Below are 20,802 nucleotides of genomic sequence, written 5' to 3'. Positions count from 1 at the left end.
AATTCTTGGGATCAGAAATGAACCAAATATAAGACACAGCATTTCTACAAAGAGTGGATGGACTTTAAGTATTGTTTGACTACTAACTAAATCATAAAAGCATCTTTCAGGAAAAAAAAAACCCAAACACAGAATTTCACGAAGAGAACTTACAGGGGACAGTAACTGACCTATTCTTTGCTGGGACAGAGACTACAGGTTTAACATTGAGATATGGATTCCTGATTCTGCTCAAATACCCTGAGATACAAGGTAACTTTGTTTTTTCTTCACGTTTTTTGTTCAAAAGAGGAAGTCGAACCTATAATAAGCTCCTTATTTCTAGAGCACATACTTGTTGTGAAAGTCGTTCTCTACAAATTTTAGATAGTAAAATGGGAAAAATGACTAATTTGATTTTTTATTAATGAAATCTTAAATTTTGTAAGAATTTTTTATATCTCTCTTATTAAACAAAACATATGTAAGTAACTTTTGCATTCTATTTCCTTTGATTAAAGTAGAGAAGCAGGAAGCAGCATAATTTATTTAATTGCTCATTAATTTTGTTGTATTGCTGGAATGTTTTTTAATAGTTAATATTGTGTGTATTGTGTTACCCCCTACATCTTTTTATTTTATTTTTTTTTAATTATTTTTTGTACTTTGAGGCTCACTGCCTCGTAGTGATACATTTTGCATTCATAAAATAAAAAATTCAACTATATACATTAAGAAACATATCCACATTATCTACAATTATTTTCAGATTACTAATCTCTAAATATAAAGATATGTTGCTATTTTATCTTCAAGTATTTGCATATGTGATGATATATTCCTGTCCATTGTAATTCAGTGTGTCAGTGCTTCCAGCAGTTTTTAATCCAAATATATATATAGGTAGTCACTTGTTTTTTCCATCACCTTCATCTATTTTAATCTTATTCAGATACGTTATCCCATTCTCAAACTTTGTACAGCTATCAGAAACAATAAAGGATACCATGGGTTGGATATAAAGAAATAAAACACAGTAATGTTGCAGGAACATAAGGATCTTAACCTGAGAAACTTCTTATTTCAATCTCCTGGACAAAACCATGTTCCAATGCAAGGGGTGCAAATTAGTTTTCTGTTTTGCACATAAGTTAAATACTGACTGTTTTTTCATGTAGCACACAAATATCAACTTTAAATTTCAGTGTACAAATAAGCTATCAAGTATTTGTGTGCTACATGAAAAACAATGTGCAAAACAGAATACTAATTTGCACCCCTTGCATTGTAACATCGTTTTCCCTGCATTGTAACATGGTTTTGTTCAGGAGACTGAAATAAGATGTTTCTCAAGTTAAGATCCTTAATGAATCAGGCCCTTTCTCTCTATACTGTATCCAAAACAATCCCTGTGTAAATATGAAGCTGGGTCCCCTGCACTTTGCACTATTCTATGTGGTATTGCTGGCTGAGTATTCCTAGCTCAGAGAATTCCAAAGAAAAATATTTTGGAATGGGCTTTAAATTTTGATTGAAAATTTGATTGAAAGCCAAAACAACTGACAGCTTGACAAAATCATTTCTCTTCCGCCCTATGCTACCATATGCTGCCCTAGGAACGTGCCCTAGCAGACCGCCATGGTAAATACAGCCCTCTGTAATTACTTGCAATCTTACTTTGGAATGTTTGCTGTTTAATTAAAATTTGTTTTGCTCCAGATGCAGTATGTAGAAAAATAGCAAACGTAAATAGAGATAAGTCTTTTTCTTACTGTATATTTATTTTTATTTTAAATTTCAGCGAAGATCCACAACGAAATCGACCAAATAATAGGCAGAGAACGTGGTCCATCAATGGAAGACAGAAGTAAGATGCCATACACAGATGCTGTTATCCATGAGATCCAGAGATTTGCCGATGTTGTCCCTGTGGGACTGTTCCACGCTGCCAGCAAAGACACAACTTTTAGGGGATATCATATTCCCAAGGTATTCTTGTTTGAGACAGTGATAAGAAATGGTTGAAAAATGATATTTACCATATATGTATTTATTAGCAACTTATATATGAGTAATACTAATAATATTCTCTCATTGTTCTTCTTTTCTCAAGTCTAACCTCTTTTTTTCTGTTTGTTACTGCTAACTGCCAAACCCTTGCACCTTCTATGCCCGGTTGTGCCTGCATTTTTCTTAGGCTGTGTCTATGCTCATGGTTAAATAACTGTTTACTGTAATTCCAGGGAACCTTGGTGGTTCCAATGCTGACCACTATCCTGAAAGACCCCAAACATTTCAAGAACCCGGAGAAGTTTGATCCTGGACACTTTCTTGATGAGAATGGTGGCTTTAAGAAGAATGATGCATTCATGCCGTTTTCTGCAGGTACCAGCATTTTACATTTACTTTATTACTAAGCTTAATGTATTATTACTTTACTGGTCATATGACAGTTTAATTATATTAAGTATATTGCAATAAAAAAATAAAAAAAATAATTGATAATAATACATAAAAATGAATTGAGGCACCATACTTGTGGATCTGGGTCTAGAAGTGATAGCATGCCGGTTTCCCTATGTGAAAGCCAATATGCTCAATAGACTTGCATCAATGTTACTCACAGAAGTGTGGAACATAAAAGAAATAAAGTCATATTATATATGAACAATATGTATGAACTTCATTCTCTAATTTGAGTTAATTAGCAGAAAATTGTCTTGCTGAATATAAGGCGATTTACAAAAAGAATGGTTTCTGGCAAAGTCACAGAGGGACTTTCACATACTGACACACAAAAATTTGAGGGGAAAAATACTGTTTACCTATATATAGTAACAGAAGCGGAACTAGTGAGCTGTGGGCCCCGATGCAGGGAAGCGGCCAGGAGGGAACCAGGGCCCACAGCTCGCTAGTTCCTTGTGCAGCAGGCCCCATTTTCATCATTCGGCCCGGTGTTCCCCACCTGCTGCACCAATGGTAGTTCCGCCACTGTGTAGTAACTATGTGGTGGGGGGCTGTCTTTATCTACTCACAATATTCCATGGCCAGCATCAATTATGTTTAAATGGATTAATTGGACAATACAAAATAAACATCATTAATGATAATAAGCATTGCGCACAACACTTTAACATTTGCAAAAGAGTGCAAGAAAGAAGCTATGGTGCTTTGTAGTAAAGCTTTGCAAAAGTTGTTAAATGAATCCAAGTTGTCACAAAAACAGCAACATCACCATCTTGGCTTACACCAACTTGAAGTAAACAATGAAGATTTAATGCAAAGCGATTGATCTTTTAATAAAGGAGGTATTCATATGGATATGTAGGGAGAGTGCTAAATATGACTTTTAGAGCAATGCATTTGGAGATATTTTGGGCTGCTCTGTGAAAATGTCCTACATATGTTTTTTTCTTTATGTACTTGCTGAATAAAGAAAAGGTATTCCTAAGTCTCATAAAGGTTTTGTTTTAAAGGTTAATGCATAGTAAAGTTTTACTTATGATAACTGTCCACTGGAGGCACTATTGTATTGCTTTCTATAGTTGCAATTTCATTATATCTTAGAAGAGCAAATGATATGCTGAAAACATAGACATTTGTATAAAAACCCCTATGCAGGTTGACTTATAAAGTCAACTTAGACATATTTCTAAGTTGCTTCTAATTGTCTAGGCTAATACAATTGAATTCCTTACATTTTCATCTTATCCCACAGGAAAACGTGCGTGCATTGGAGAAGGTCTGGCTCGCATGGAGCTCTTCCTCTTTCTCACTACTATACTGCAAAAGTTTAATTTGAAGCCCACGGTGGACACAAAGGACATAGACATAACAAAAGAACCCAACACCAATGCTTCCAGACCTCGTGCTTATGAGATGTTTGCTGTCCCTCGGTGATGATAGCGCTATGCGTTGAGGAAAAATCCTATTTCCTGTTCCAAATTTGAAGAGTCCTTCACACTTCAAATGTAAATATAAAAGTATGCAAAAAAAATTTGGTGTCAATTTTGTTTTCTGTAGCATAATTATTGTTCATTATTTAAATAATGCCAATCAAATCAAGCAACGCTTTACAGAGACTATGTAGTCATAGTCACATCAGTCCCTGCCCCATTGCAGATTATAGTCTAAATTCCATACTACAGACACTAGGGTCCATTTTTCAGAAGTCAATTAAATTACTGTGGGACTGTGGGAGGAAACCAATATACCCTAATATTTTTGCAACTTATATATGGGGTCTTCCAGAACAGTGTACATGGACTAACATTCAAAAGAAAAGAAAGTTCTGAAGTTGGAGGCACTCTAATATATAACAAAATAAGGATTCTCTTTCAATTGCAATTCCCCTTGTAGATATGAGTAATTATATATATATAAAAAGTAAATTCTTAAGTATTGGAAGACCAGTAAGGAGAGAATTGCAATCAATGTGGGAGATGATGAATGCATAAATTAAAGTTTTTGCAGTGTCATGTGTGAGATCTGTACATTTTGTGGAAATGTTTTCTAAATGTATGCAGCATGATGTAAATATAGAGTTGATGTGGGGAACAAAGGATAGTTGCAAGGGATACACCGAGCCAGCAAACTTGCGGGGTGTTATTTATGGTCATGTTGTCAACAGAAATAGAAATATCAGGCAGGATGCTTCTATTGCTGGGTGGGAATATTATTAATTCTGTTTATGAAAGATTGAGTTTGAAGGGGCGAGAGGACATCCAAGATGAAATGGCAGAAAGACAGTCCGTAACGCGAGACAATACAGATGGTGAGAGATCAGGGGAGGATAGATAAATTTGTGCATCATCTGCAAAGAGATGATACTGAAATCCAGAGGAGCTTATTAGTTTTCCAAGGGAAGTGGTATAGCTTGAGAATAGCAGAGGAACTAGGACTGAGCCTTGTGGTACTCCAACTAATAAAGGAATCTGACTGGAGGCTGCTCCAGAGAAATTAACACTGAACAAGTGATTAGATAGGTAGGATGAGAACCAGGATATTACGGTGTCTGGAAGACCTAGGAATTGTATTGTCTGTATGAGGAGAAAGTAGTCAACAGTGTCGAATGCAGCAGAGAGATCCAGGAGAAGTAGAAGAAAAAAATATGGAATGCTTCAAAAATTGGGTCATCCTTGCGCAGGGTCCATGCTAATCTTATCTGTATCTTTCCAATTTTAGTGTATATTCCTCTAAAAGAGGAATTGCAATCGAGAGAGAATCCTTATTTGGCATGTATTAGAGTTCCTCCAACTTCAGAACTTTCTTTTCTTTTGAATGTTAAAGGAAACCAAGTGGCCCAAAGGAAAACCACTCTGTCACGAAGCCTGAGTTGGAGTAGACCACAAAGCCCTGCTCTAGATAAACTTATCCTCAGAGAGGTGCGGAGTCTAACTGTAGTGAGGTATTCACCAGGGATCCTCGCAATGGAATATGGACTTAGCTGCTCCCTAGCCAGAAGTCGCATCCACTAAGAAGGATTAGAGCAGGGTGAGATGGATCCATGGAGGGGAGCAGGACTGCTGGACGATAAATGCAGAGGTTAAGGTGAATGGCAGTGAACCGAAGCATTGAGATCTTTAGAAAGTGAATAGCTGAGAGCAGGACTGATTATGAGGCAACAATACTGCAGTTCTTAATCGTGGAACAGATAACACAGGATACCAACTGAGAAGTGGTGGACTGCAGAGAACTGATGCACTGAGATCTCTGGAAAGTGAATAGCTTGAGGACAGGACCAATGATGAGGCACGAGGTTCTTGCAATAATACCACAGGTCTTGATAGTGGAACAGGTAAGACAGGATACCAATGTGCAGACAGAAGCCAGAGAGAAAAGCCTATTAACAGGTAAGGAGACCTGAAGATCTGGCAACTTAGTAGAGAAGTAGGTGCTTTAAATAGACAGAGCTGACAGGCAATTAGCAAATTAAGAGAATGCAGGAAGTTTTGAAAGACCAGGGGGTAAATGTATTAATGTCCGGATTCTTCAACTCCGGCGTGTTCAGCGTCTTCAGCGATTAAATTTAAAGCGGCGCTGCCTTGTAAAGGGAAACTTCCCTTTACAATGCAGCGCCGCTTTAAATTTAATCGCCGAAGACGCTGAATATGCCGGAGTTGAAGAATCTGGACATTAATACATTTACCCCCAGGTGTGCACATGCTCAGTTCAGACCAGCAAGTGAATGCAGGGAGTGAAAACCAAGGGAAACAGGTAAGAGCAGTGACCACAATGCAGGTTAGCTGGTGCAATATGTGACACACACAAACATTAGCTATACTTGCCAACTCTCCCAGAATGTCCGGGAGACTCCCTAAATTCGGGTTGGTCTCACGGACTCCCGGGAGAGCTGGCAAATCTCCCGCATCCCGGAATCGCGTGGCTAAAATTTGCAGCGAATCACGTAATTTTGGCCCCGCCCCCTGCAACAAAACAGCATATTTTACCATGGGGGTGGTAGCCAAGTGTGAAATTAGCACTCTATCCATTCACAGTGTGATCAATTTGATCAATCTCGATTTGGAAAATGTAACTTAATTTTTGTCTGCACTGCTCCTATCATCTGGTGTAACTTTTGCTCCACCACATATTTCAGCATCCTGCTGCATAAACCCATACACATTGATGGAAATTTTACACTGCGTCTCAGCAGTCTCACAAGCTCCTGCCAGTTCCTACCAGCTAAAGAGCTCATGCAAGCCAAACTGCTTTGATGAGCCAGCAGATCATTCTAGACATGAACCTAAGCATTTTCAACCAGTGGGAAATAACACAGAACCCAGCCACACAGGATATTCTATCTACACAAAAGCAACCCCCCACAAGACCAACACAGAGCACAAACGGGATAACATATGATCCTAAAAATTCAAGTAACATTTCTCAAACACAAGACATGGCAGGAACAGAAACACAAACAATAATACATTTTATATTGCATACCCACTATGTATCCCCATTTCCCCTTCCTCGATACAATGTATTTCCCTTCCCCCATTTCATTTTTCTATTCTGTACCCCTCAGTTAACATTTTGCAAAACCTAATCAACAACTTTTTCAGTTAAAAAAAAAAGGATTTGCGCAACCGCAGAACCACATACAAGCTACCATTACTTCAGATAACAAGAAATGCAAACACACAACACTGAAACAACCCTCCACCTTTTACCCCATGCATGTTAAAGGCAACTTCATAGAGACATTTGAGATATTAATTTTTGATGCACTGCATCAACAAAAAAACCTTTAAAAAAAGGAGAGGAAGGCCCTAAGGACACTTGCAAACAATAACTCAATTGTGATTAAACCAGCGGACAAAGGGGAGTTCTACTTATACTAAATTGAGAAGATTATACATTAGAGACACTCATATTTCTGAAAGATACGATCACATACATAAACTAGAAGGGGACCCTACTGCTATTTTCCATACCAACTATCTGCACTATTACATCAGGGAAACAACTCAGGCCTTCTCACGCATTTGTAGATCCTTCCAAACTCCACACCCAGTAACATCAGTCTTCTACTACCTTTCCAAATTGCATAAGAATAAAACTAACCCGCCATGTAGGACTGTATTATTGGGGATAGATACACTTACATCCCACTTATCCAAATATACGTTGAGAATCTAAGGTCATACCTTAAAGATACTACACAGGCACTGCAGACCTTAGAAGTTATCACATGGTCAGAGGACAGGTGGCTGGCATCTAGCGATGTTATGTCACTTTACACAGTTATCAATCACAAAATGGGAATCAATAGTGTTGAACACTTCCTCACCAAAGAAGAAAGCTTGGATTAAGAGCAAACCCAATTCATATTAAACAAAATTTTGTGTTGTTTAAAGGAGAGGTACTACCTACAGCGACAAGGAACTGCGATGGGCACAAGATTCGCATTGAGGTACGCAAAACTATCCATGATCAAATGGGAAGGTGGTTTTATTTAGGCGGGTCGCAGTCTCGGGGTGAGTCTGATCCTTTGGCGCTGCTACATTAACAACATCCTATTTCTATGGAAGCATGATTTAGATTCATTGTTAAATTTCAACTCATCTCAATAATAATGACTGCAACCTAACTTTCAATAAAATCAATAAAGAACATGTATAATTTTTAGACTTCTATAAAGAATAAAAAACAATGAGATGGAAACAAAGACATTCCAAAAACAGGTGGGTGTTAACAGTTACATACCTACCGGACAATTCACCAGTAAAAGAAGAAACTGTTCTGACCTGCATGACTACATCACACCGGGTAAGGAAGTAAAAAAAAAAACAATTTTTTGACAAACACTTGCTGCAGAAGTATTTGAAAATGTAGAGAAACAAACTCTCCTCACATAAAAAAAACAAAACGACAGATGAGCTACACTTCACAACACAATACTCCACATTGGTTCAGAAAAACACTTTAAAAACATTAGCATGTGCTCCTCAAGGACGCAATCCTAGAAAAAATACTCCCACCCCAACCCAAAGTGGTATTCAGAAAGGAACCCATTCTCAGTTCCTAACTCATACCACTGAAATAAATTAACAATGTTACCTGGTTAGATAAGGATCCAACAAGGGAGGGTGGAAACTACATCAACTGTAAGAATCTTGACTGCATGAGCACAAAATCAGTAAGACAGTTCCAGTCTAATGTAACAAATTAAATAAACAACATCAATCAATTCCTCATGTGTGACAGTATAAATGTCATCTACATCCTTGAATGCATATGTAAGTTACAGAACATGGCTGTATTTAGTTAGCTATAGTTTCCTTGATATATTAAGTATTTACATATCAAACAGTTTGTTATGCATTTCTCCTAGCCAGGAGTTGCTATGTTGGGTATTACCCCTTATCTACAGTTTCTTAGTACCATTTTAATGATGGGTCTCTATGTGCGCACAGTCCTCAAGGTCCAATTCACCTTGCCTCTGTAGGAGTAAATGGGTGGCTTGGTCATCTGGAACAATACTTGATTCTTTGGTGTTGGAGTCCCTGTATGATCTTCTGGACTCATAGGATCCACTTTTGCTCATTTTGGTCGTTTCTGTAACCTATATTTCACTTTCTTCACTATTCTACCTCTACCTGTCTCTCAGTAACCAAGTTATTTTCTGACTAAAGCTGTTCTTTTGATGTTGATATTTTATGTACAGAAGAGGACTTTCAATCTGTGATTTTAAGTGTTCTTCTATTGCTCCTTTAGCCCAAACAACAATTTTTTTTTCTTTCAGTGGCATAACTAGTAAGGGGCCACATAAAATAAAGGGATCCACAACGTTTTTACTGCCTACCTCCACTCTGCTTGTCCTACTCAGAGGGAAGGAACATCAGAGTACTTAAGTTTGTAGCCCTAGAGTGATTGTGTACATGGCTTTCTGGGGCATTGAATGCTTTACAATATCAGCAGTCACACAGAATGGAGGTCATTTAAAATTCAGCTGTACGTGGACACTGCACCATTCTCCTTTGAACATATCACTCAGAGTAGATGCCAGAGGAACCAGCAGCTCCAGGACTATGTCAGTCAATGACCTATATTGGGATATGTCAAGGTCATTAGCTAAACTGAAAGTGATTGGTCTGGTGCATGAAAAATCAAATCTTCTTAAGAAATCAATCAGTGCTGTTTTGTATTCCTTGTATGTAGAAAAATCACTTTCAAATCCATAATGCCAAGCTACCAGATTGTACTCTGTATGGCCAATATTAGCTTTTTCCATAACCTAGCATTTTAGCATAAATAATGAACTAAAATGGCATTGCCCTATTACTATGGTTCGGTTTAGTGTCTGTCTATTTATCCTCAATTCTGTTATTTTCCCTGAACAAAGACTCCCAGTTATGTCTGATGAGATGGCAGTTTTCAATTTCCCATTGAATAAATAGTGGAATTTCTCATTATACAATGAAATTCAGGCCTATATTAGAGCCCTCTGAAACACATAATATTAAGTTCCTGGGAACCGTTTGCAGTCAAGTATCCTTTTCATTGAAACATAAACAATGCCTCTTTATTCAACTCAGCTAAGTCTAACAGCAGGATATTTCGATCATAGAAGATATTCTTTCTCTGACTTCTATTTACCCATTTGGTAGACTTACTGTTATGTAAGTATAGTACACACAAATAACACGCCATAGATAGATATTAGTGTCTACATAAGTTAAAAAAATTAAATCAAGGAATTAATTTCAACTTGACTTCAGTCCATATTAGTTAAAAATGTAAAGCATGTGTAACTACTGTATGAAGTCTAAAGGGTTCATTAATTAAAGATTAAAAAAGTGTTTCCACACAGTTTTCACTACAACTTTACAAAAAAGCTTGTTAAAAAGCACATTACAGTGTACTTGGCAAACATCAACCAAGTTTATCATGATTTTTTGTGTTTGCTAAATGAAATTATTATCAAAGTGAGATTAAATATAAAATGTAAAATGAACAACCAGTATAGCTATAGAAAGCTAAACCTAGGCTTCACAAAAGCTCAGAACTATTTTTTTCTTTCCTGAGTATATGTCCTCCTTTTTAGCTGCAATAGGCCCATAATAGACCCCATACTAGTACATAATACGGTCTGTATTACAATAAAGACACACAGTCCAAACTAGTCAGCACAAGACAAATTGGAAAACATCCAGCATGAAAGGCTTATTCTTCACAGAAACACACAGGGATGAGGACACATTCTAAATATAGAAGTATCTGAACTTGTTTCCCTCACATACTTGGCAACCTTTTGAAATCATTTCCAGGGACACCTCATACTCATCATCTTTACTTAATTTGATTTTTTTCTTTTTGGGAGGGGGTGGCATGTTAAATGCTACCATTCCACAAATATTAGAAATGGACTCACCTCTTTCAAACAATGTGGCCCCTGAGAAGTTATTGCTCAAGATCATGTGTGCTTATAATATAATGTAATCCAGACAGTGGGTCCGGGCATTGCTGCTTTAAAAGCGCCGTTTTTACTCTGGCCATTCCCAGTGACGTCACTTGTCACTGTACATGTTTCTTCCTGTGCATTTTACATGTGGAAGCGATTCAAGTTGTCGGATACAGTGCCTATCTGTTATTTGATAAGTACATATTTTGAGCTTGTCAGTGTATTGTTAGTTGTATTGTTTTGTAGTTCTAAACTGTGTCTACATTTAAAGTGCCGATAAACCATACCACACTACCGATCTTACATTACAGAGATCATTATTATTATTATTCTTTATTTATATGGTTCTACAAGGTTTCTGCAGCGCTGTATAAAATACAAAATATAATACAAACCGTAGACCATACAGGGTACAATAGTACAGAGCAAATCAAGTAAAACCAAGACTCCAAAAGCTCCAACAAGCAAAACAAGTACAGTGACGTTGGAGAAGAAGAAATGGTATTGAGATAGAAGGGGGGAGGGCCCCGCTCGTAAGAGTTTACATACTAAAGGGAGGGAAAACAGACATCGGGCATGATAGGAGTCAGTGGAGGGGAGCAAGTGCACAAGGAGCGCGAACAGAAATTTGGAGGAAAGGAGAACAAGGAAGGAGAAGGTTAGGTTTATGGTTGGTAGGCTATAAGGAACAAATGGAATTTGAGAGCCCGTTTGCAGGTGTTCAAATTAGGGGACAGGCGGATGGAGCTACGGAATTTGCTGGCGCTATATAAATAAATGTTGATGATGATGATGATGGAGTGAGGGAGGTCATTCCAATGGATGGGGCAGCACTGGAGAAATCTCGAATTCTCGTGTGGGATGAGGTGATGAGTGGGGAGGAGAGGCGACAGTCATTGGCCGAGCGCAGGGAAGTGTGAATGGAGTGTGAATGGAGAGGAGGTTAGAGCTATAAGGGGCAGTGGAATGGGAGAGGGCCTTGTAGGTAACAGTGAGAAGTTTAAAGAGGGTTCTGTAGGGGAAAGGGAGCCAGTGTAAGGTGAGGCAGATATGGGAAGCCTAGGAGGAGCGGTAGAAAGATAAGTCATGCAGCTGTTTTCAGTCTAGAGCGAACAGGTTTTAGATGGGAGTGGGGAGGCTGGGGAGGAGAAGTCTGGTGATGGGGGAGGTCTCCCAGGGCATCAGATTTTGTCTTTATGAGGTTTAACCTCTTTTTCTTGTTGTGTGTCATGATCTGATATAATTAGTCCATTACCAGTTTTTCAAATGCTTTGATAAAATATCTTTTGATGTGACTTAGGTAGAAGTTTGGAAGTTGGTCTTATTTCAGTGTGTTTGTATTTTCTGTGTTAGTGTTGGGTCTATAGATTACCTTGGTCTAGTTGCTAAATAACTTCTTTAAGGTGAGAATTCTAATGACTTTTTGTAAATTCAAATATACCTCAAGGTTGTTGTTGTTGTTGTTTGTTATCTGGGGTAAAATTATGGTCCTTATTATGTAGGGTCTTGTAAGTATCCATAAGTGTTACTTAAAATTGAATATGAAGCCTTACCTAACTTGGAGCTCTAAGGAAGAGTTCTCTCAGAGTGCATGGAACTGTTCATTATATACTACAATCAAGAAGTATTGTATACTAGAAATGTGTTGATCTGGTTGACTTTTTTCTTAAAGTTTGATATGTAATGACACAAGAAGTAAAACAAGTGTGTTGCTGCATATATATATATGCTAACAGGACTGTCTATTGATTAAAGTCAGTAAGGCACATTTGTTAAGCTGGGTACACACTACAGAAATTTCGACCAACTTTTTATGCCAAGCGATTTTATATGCGATCGATGTTCGGATCGCTCGGTCCATGGACCGCATACACACTAGCCTTGTTCAGGACGATAAAGGGAAGAGCGGACGTCCCTTTAGCAAATTTTTACAGCCATGATGTCGTGAGCAATGACTGTAATTTCGTACTCGCTGTTGTGGATCCGTCGGAAGTTTATACACACTACACAGCGGAAACGAGATTGGACCGAAAATATTAAACGGTACGACCAACCAAATGAGGCGATCCATTTGGGCAGACTTTCGACCATCGTGTCACTGCACACACTGACCCGACTTTTGAACGAGCAGTTGTATGTCGGCTGTTTGAGCCAATTATTGGATGAAAACAGTGTAGTGTGTACCCAGCTTTAGCTCATTTCAAGGTGCACTTTCCTCGACCTTGGAATGCTGAGTTCTGTCAAGTCAATCTGCCCCTATGTTTTCGAATTTACCAATCTGGGATGAGAAAAGCAAATTCAAACAACTTACCTCTGTGACACGTCACTTCCTGCAGAAACATGGGAGCAACCCTCGAGATATGAAAGCCAATGGCATTGAAAAGGTTAAAATGGATATAAGAGGAGATGATAACTCATACATATAGAAAGCAAGTGGATTTTCCTTCTAGACTCACTCATACCCTTTAGCCTAGATGAAAATACAAGTTATGTTAGTTTCCAATGAAGGTACTATAGAAAGCCTATCTTGGTAGCTTTTTCCTTTGATGTGATATATCACACACTTAAGATGTGGAATTTTAATCCTCCATTTGGGAAGTTAATACCATTACCAGGTATGGTAGATTGTTAGAATGTATTCACCCTCCAGAAAGAAATACATTTATAAGATACAATTTATGCATGGATTATAACAATAGCAAATAGGATATATAGATGGAATCACCCCTATATATTACATTGTATTGGCATATTGCAGTATTAACATTGAAGGTATTATTTACCACTATGTTATTGCAGTATTAATACAGTATTGTATTGCAATATTATTACAGAATTGTATTGTGGTATTAATATTAACACAGGATCCAACACACAACACTTTATTTCATTTGATGATAATTTATTGACCTGATTCCTCTCGTTTTTGCACAATTTTATTTTACCTTGTTTGTGTTTTTTTAATATTATTTAGTACAATTCATTGTTTAATTCACTAGTAGTCAATTACCACTCATTATATTTAGAGATGTTCACTGACCCCTGATAAATAAGATAAATAAATACCACTTTTTATCTATTTTATCATTAATACCTTCATTATTAACAGGTGACATTAATTCAATGATTTTTTTTTGTTTTCCTGTGCTTCCTACTGCAAATTTATAATCTACATAGTTATTGAATGTATACTGCATCGTTTGGTGTAGTGGAGCAGAGCAGACTTACACCTGAATTCAACAGCACAGGTATCTTAAGATCCATGCCTTGCTGAATTCAGGCATAGACAAAGCCTAAATACGTGTCTATAATACTGAATGTGGGTTGCGCTCAGAATACGTGCTTTGATGAATCAGGCCCTAAATGTATTGAAAGTATACCTGAAATAAATATCTCCAATGTTGTTACAAAATAAGCTCTGATAAAGAAAAAACATAAATAAACCCATTTCCCAGCCAGTTATATTGGTCTGGAAGAATCATTTAACTATGATGTTGGGTTTAAATAAAGTCATTCATAAAATAGTGGTAAGTATGTTAGCAAAATTAGCTACCATTACCATCCCAGGTGTCTGTTCATGAATACTCCATATGAATGTGAGGACGGTTTAGGTACAAATTACCAATGATAGAAATGCAGACGGAAAGAATACCGACATGAAAATACAAGCAGTCTAAGTGACGGTATGTACAATTCCCCAACATGGATAAAATACAGACATTGTGATTGCAGTGAAAATACCAACAGTCCCAATGCCGGCATTAAAACGGCATTTCCAGCAGGTACAGAGGCATTTTTACTGTTGGCAATCACAAAGTCTGTATTTTTCAGTGTCGGGGAAGTTTACATACCTAAAATTTGCCTGACCGGATTTTCAGGTCCCGCGTCCACAGAAGGAAGAGGTTACCACATTAAGCCGTCGCAAGTTTATAAGGATTCTCGACTATTTACATATTTGGGAAGGAGCTTTTGAGCTTCTTTTAGTGAGTAATTTTTAAATATTTTTTACTTTTCACGCAACTGAAATTTTGTGCATGCACACATCGTTTTTTACAGTGGCATTTTACTTGTATATTGAAATTGGAGTCTTTTTGGACGTTATCCTGTGGACTTTATTACCTAGTCATTTTTAGTTTGCATCACTACCCTGTCCACAGTAGATTCCATTTAAATTATGGTTTATGTTTGCTGTTTTTTTACATATGGTTTTATCCAGACCATTTTTGCTTAGCCAGCCAATCTATAATAAATCATTCGTGAGAATATTTGTTTTAGAGAGTAATGGATTGACTTGCCTTATCCTTCATACACCACATTTTTGCACCGTGGGTCCTTTTTAGATTTGTTTGTTTTTACCACATTCAGTTTCAAAGCCTGGTGTTTGTGTTCTGCAAATGGTTACTTATACCAAACTTTATTGTATGGCGGTTCTTCTACACCACATGACAAAACCGTTGGGCTTGGAGCTGAAGTTGTTCTCACTTTGCTTCAAAATGTAGAATTGCCATCATGTTACCGTGTTTATTTCAATAACTTCTTCACATCTTATCATCATCATCATCATCACAATTTTTTATATAGCGCCACTAATTCTGCAGCGCTGTACAGAGAACTCATTCACATCCGTCCCTGTCCCATTGGAGCTTACAGTCTAAATTCCCTAACATACATACACACACAGACAGACTAGGGTCAATTTGTTAGCAGCCAATTAACCTACCAGTATGTTTTTAGAGTGTGGGAGGAAACCGGAGCACCCGAAGGAAACCCACGCAAACACGGGGAGAACATACAAACTCCACACAGATAAGACCATGGTCGGATATTGAACTCATGACCCCAGCGCTGTGAGGCAGATGTGCTAACCACTAAGCCACAGTGTGTATCCTGACTGAAAAATATTTATTTGCTACAGGTAAAATATATCACAGTCAATAAAATTATAAATATATCACAGTCAATTGCAAAAAAACACAGCTAATGAAATTACATTTACATATATTATTTCAGATTCTGCTCATGTAAATCGAGTTGGTTGTGCTGAGTTACCTGAAAACATGAAGAAAGGCGATTGCATTACATTGTACGACAGTGTAAAGGAGCTCATTTTGGTCACATGGAAAGATAATGCAAATGTTACGGTGTTGACAAATCATTCTACTGTCGAACCACTAGCCACAGCCAGACATTATGATCGTTGGCAAAAAAAACATGTCAACATCAATGTTCCATTGCTGATCAAGGATTATAATAATAACATGGGTGGCGTTGACCTTTCTGATATCTCTTTAGGCAATTACTACATTGACATTTCATATTTTTTCTCTTGCAGGTGAATGTGACCATATTGAGCGGTTTACTCCATCAGAGACGTTTCAATATCAGATATCTAGGAGACATCACCACACCAAAATATTAGTATTCTCTTTATGAGATTACATTTGCGCTTATAGGGGTTCCATAAATGTTTTACCTTGTTTTCAGAACAAATTTTGACGCAAAGTATTGAGTCATGTTTTGTATGTACTGGGAACCCCAAATCTCAGATCTGTTGGATTTCCCTGAATCCAAACCGCTCATCTCTAGTTTCCAGTCAAGGTGTTGTGGAGTGCTGCTAACCCAAAGCCATAAGCAGACAAGGCCCCGAACCAGAACAAGGCCCCAATAAACAGATCCAGTACTTAGTGATGATCTCTATTGTGTGGACTAAGGAAAAGGAAAAAGAAAAGGATGTTGGGATAATCACAAATGTGAATTCAATAAATAAGCTAATATTCTCTACCTTTTTGTTCTCGATCATCTTGACTTACACTAGCATTCTTACAAAAACTGTAATCTAAAAATAATTCTAAAAATTACATTAGTAGACAAGTTCGGTTTGGTACTGCTAAGCTTATAAATGTACTAAGTACGTTTTTGTTTAAACAATAATATGACATATGACTTTCAAAGGTACTGCATATAACCGTTCAAATCCATTATTTTCCTGTTTGTGTGAGTGTTCTTGACTCTTAGCCAGTAAGGTGAACTAAGTTCAGATTGCAGTTCAGAAAAGTTTGAAAGCCTCCTACAATGGATTGCACTCTGATCTAGGGCTGTATTTACTTAGCTCTTTTATCCTTGGAATTGGCAGTATTTACATATCAAACAGTTTGTTATCTATTTCCCCGGGCCAGGACTTAGTGAACTGTGATCTTACTACTGTGTTCTTGTACTCTGTGGACTTAAAGGGAGTGTGATCAAATATGTTAAGTGATACCACTAATTTACAGTTCCTTACTCCCAAGTCAATGCTGGGTCTCTGTGTGCACAGTCCTCAAGGTCCAATTCATCTTGTCTCAGCAGGAGTAAATGGGTGCCTTGGTCATCTGAACAACACATTATTCTCTGGGGTTGAAGTCCTTGTAGGATCCTCTGGAATCATAAGATTCATCATTACCATCATCATCATCACCATTTATTTATATAGCGCCACTCATTCTGCAGCGCTGTACAGAGAACTCATTCACATCAGTCCCTGCCCCATTGGAGCTTACAGTCTAAATTCCCTAGCATACACAGACATAGAGAGAGAGAAAGAGAGACTAGGGTTTTTTTTTTCTTCTATGTATTTTTTTAATAACAGCCAATTAACCTACTAGTATGTTTTTGGAGTGTGGGTGGAAACCGGAGCACTCAGAGGAAACCCACGCAAACAAGGGGAGAACATACAAATCCATAGGGAGAACATACAAACTCCACACAGTTAAGGCCATGGTCGGGAATTGAACTCATGACCCCAGCACTGTGAAGCAGAAATACTAAAAAGTGTAAAAATGGGTTTGTTAATCGGCGATAAGGCTTTTTCTTAGTTCGACCTACACAATAGAGTGTTACCCCCATTGATTACACTGCTAATACTGGTGGTAACCCAAAAGGCACGGGGACACCTATTTATTTTCTTGTACTGCCACAGTACCTCTTGTATAGACCAGATCTATGCTCTGTGAATGTTCGAGCTGACTAACATGCATCCCACTATCTACAGAAACTGATCCAGCAAAGTGGTGATTTAGCCCTGAGTGCTCCGGGTCAGTATCGCCAGGGCATCTAACTATTGCTCAGCTGTCCTTGCAATAAGGAATTTGTTTATGGGTGAACTCTTGATAAACAGGCTAAATAATTGTTTTAATAAAAAAAACATTTTTAGTATCAGTGAATGATAATAAAATGTATCATATTGGTGTTATTTCTGTGACAATAAGGGTCACTGACATTTTTTATGTCATTGTCTTTCTTTGCCCAAATGCATTAGTTTTATCTGTCATACTTTCAAACCTTACTTCAAGGAGATGTATGGGAGATATGAAAAGAAGTGGCAGGAGTAGCTCAATGACAGTATTCGTATTCTTAAATGGGTGGGCTTATGCTTATGATGATGCTAATTGTGTCATCATGTTCCTGCCTACTCATGTTCAATGAGGTGGTCAATGCTTGATGATATGATTTACGCTATCACAACACATCCGCTTCCAAGTGATTTACCTGCTCTCCCGGGAGTCAGGGAGGTCTCACAGCAATTCAAAAATCTCCCAGATTTTTCGGGAGATTAGGCTAATACAGATTAATTTATGACATAAATTAGGCTAGACAAGCAATATTTTAGGAGAAAAATTTAAAATGTTCAAAATGAAGTTAGGATGATGCCTCCATGATATAAAGGTAGCAGATCGAAACAAATGTATCTACCTTTATAAATATTAGGAGCAATAATGGTATAATGTTTATTTAGGGCTGCAACAAAACAGGAACAGCACTTAAAAAACTCTAAATTGCAGCTATCACCATAGTAAAAGGTAAACTCCTAATTTAATTTTGGCTTATTTAGGTGACAAACTACAAATTAAAATGGAGTGACTATAAGTATGCTCAGTAGTTTTAAATTCACTATTCCACTTTTGTTTTATCACTGTTATAAGATTTGCATTTTAATTACTAATTATAAAGGTTATTTTTTAAATAAGATGGATTCACAACTATTTGATAAGGTGACATAAGGTTGAGACTGACAGTGCACTACATCAAACTAATTTTGCTCCTTTAAGTTTCAGATTTAATTTAATTTGGTAGTCGCACCTGAAGTAAATCAGTCAGACAATACCTGTCTATATTGTGTAATATGTGAAGTTCTAAAAATCCCTGGTCTGCTTTCTGCTTGACGTTTCTGATTCTGTATAAATTCACAGCCAGTTTGATTTCAAATTCAGCAGCCTTAATGAAGATGACATATCAGCTGTCTGTATATATATTTTGTGTCAATACAAACAGGTGCGTTGATTTATTTTCAGTAAGTTGTTTCTTTACTATTAATTTCACATTAATTTATATAGCTAAAAGCTGTTACTGGGCTACTGTTTCTTTCCTATCTATTACGATAAGATTTGATCAAAGTCTACAAATTAACAGCAATCATCCTGGATCATCAGCTGTTTTCACCATATACCAGGTAATGACTCACTCTGAGGACTGTGATTTTGACCTTTGGTCTGCTGAAGATAAAATTTTGAGCAATTTTGAAGCCAGCGTTTTATTTGTAAACAGAACATGCATGAGGGGTACAATTTACCATCATTCTAATTCTCATTGGCGTATTCAAAGCAAAACTGACCAAAAAAAGTATTATAATTGGCAGCATTGTTTGCAATATACCAAACACGGAAAACAATGCCTCTTTTTTCACTTTACTCATCTGTTTCCTCATTCTACTGTCTAAACACATATGCTGGTGCTAGGAGATCAGTGCTATCAGAGTTCAATAAACCATATACATTTATAACAGAACTCATACACACACAAACAGCCTTAACTTTCAATGTTTCCAACTTCCACTGCATAGTAAAAAACTGAACCCATGGTAAAAAAAATATAAAATGTTTACATTAAAGTATTAAAAACTGATTATTTATATATAAAATAAGAAAAGCCAAAAGACAATGACACACATTGTGGCACTCCAGCCCATCTGTGGTCTTTCCACAAATTTAAAGCCCGATAAAGAATATTTAAAATGCAATAAGGGGGAAGGTTACTCTGGCGCATGGAGTCTTGGTGCTCCAGTATGAATCCGAAGAAACAAAAAGCAACGCAATAGTGGGCAGCACGGTGGCTAAGTAGTTATAACTTCTGCCTCACAGCACTGGGGTCATGAGTTCAATTCCCAACCAAGGCCTTATCTGTGTTTAGTTTGTATGTTCTCCCCGTGTTTGCGTGGGTTTCCACCGGGTGCTCCGGTTTCCTCCGACACTCCAAAAACTTACTGGTAGGTTAATTGGCTGCTATCAAAAATTGACCCTAGCATGTCTCTCTATGTGTGTGTGTGTGTGTGTGTGTGTGTGTGTGTGTGTGTGTATGTTAGGTAATTTAGACTGTAAGCTCCAATGGGGCAGGGACTGATGCGAATGAGTTCTCTGTACAGTGCTGCGGAATCAGTGGCGCTATATAAATAAATGGTGATGATGATGATAGTGTACACTGTGTGATTCCTAAACTACTGATGAAACTTAGTGATACAGTATATACACTTTGGAAATTATTGCACCAATGTCCACCGGTGGCTGTATGGGGCAACAGTTTTGATCACAGTGTCTGAACAATTCGGTATCAAAGAGCACATTGTACTCTGGTTTGACGATTTTTCAGAAGTTCACCTCCACGCATCGGATGCAATGCCTATCTCTGTCTGCTTCCTCAGGTAAGTAATATGTACAGTGTACCCTACAGAAATACATGCAATACTGTTATAAGCAGTGGTGGAAGTAAGGGTGTATCTAGTAGTATGTAATATCACCACTTCTCCCGCTGCCTTCACTGTAGAACTATAAAATTCCATATGCTGACATTCCCATTGTTTTTTTTTACAACACCACTTCTAATTTCCA

The 20,802-nt window shown here is 37.5% G+C and overlaps 1 protein-coding gene and 1 non-coding gene across 3 annotated transcripts in view; one reads left to right on the top strand and one right to left on the bottom strand.

The window, feature by feature from the left end:
• Positions 1-16,557, top strand: part of LOC142102241 (cytochrome P450 2A4-like) — a 31,554-nt gene extending 14,997 nt beyond the window's left edge. The window contains exons 6-10 of one of the 2 annotated variants that reach the window (XR_012679228.1): positions 111-252; positions 1,781-1,968; positions 2,223-2,364; positions 3,698-3,950; positions 16,218-16,557. Coding sequence is in view for 1 of the 2 variants with exons in the window: in XM_075186977.1 (XP_075043078.1) it covers positions 111-252; positions 1,781-1,968; positions 2,223-2,364; positions 3,698-3,879 (654 nt within the window). In the remaining variant the exon portion in view is untranslated. Of the gene's footprint in view, positions 1-110; positions 253-1,780; positions 1,969-2,222; positions 2,365-3,697; positions 5,742-16,217 lie in introns of those variants that run through there. The other variant, XM_075186977.1, reaches the window with a different exon arrangement.
• Positions 5,084-5,187, bottom strand: LOC142102628 (U6 spliceosomal RNA). The gene has a single exon (XR_012679287.1). It is a non-coding gene; the product is annotated as a U6 spliceosomal RNA (small nuclear RNA).
• Positions 16,558-20,802: the final 4,245 nt, after the last annotated feature.

The sequence above is a fragment of the Mixophyes fleayi genome, chromosome 9 (genome assembly GCF_038048845.1).
Source record: "Mixophyes fleayi isolate aMixFle1 chromosome 9, aMixFle1.hap1, whole genome shotgun sequence".
NCBI lineage: Eukaryota > Metazoa > Chordata > Amphibia > Anura > Limnodynastidae > Mixophyes > Mixophyes fleayi.
The sequence above is the reverse complement of the archived record's forward strand: the minus strand, read 5'-3'. Positions and strand labels throughout refer to the sequence as shown.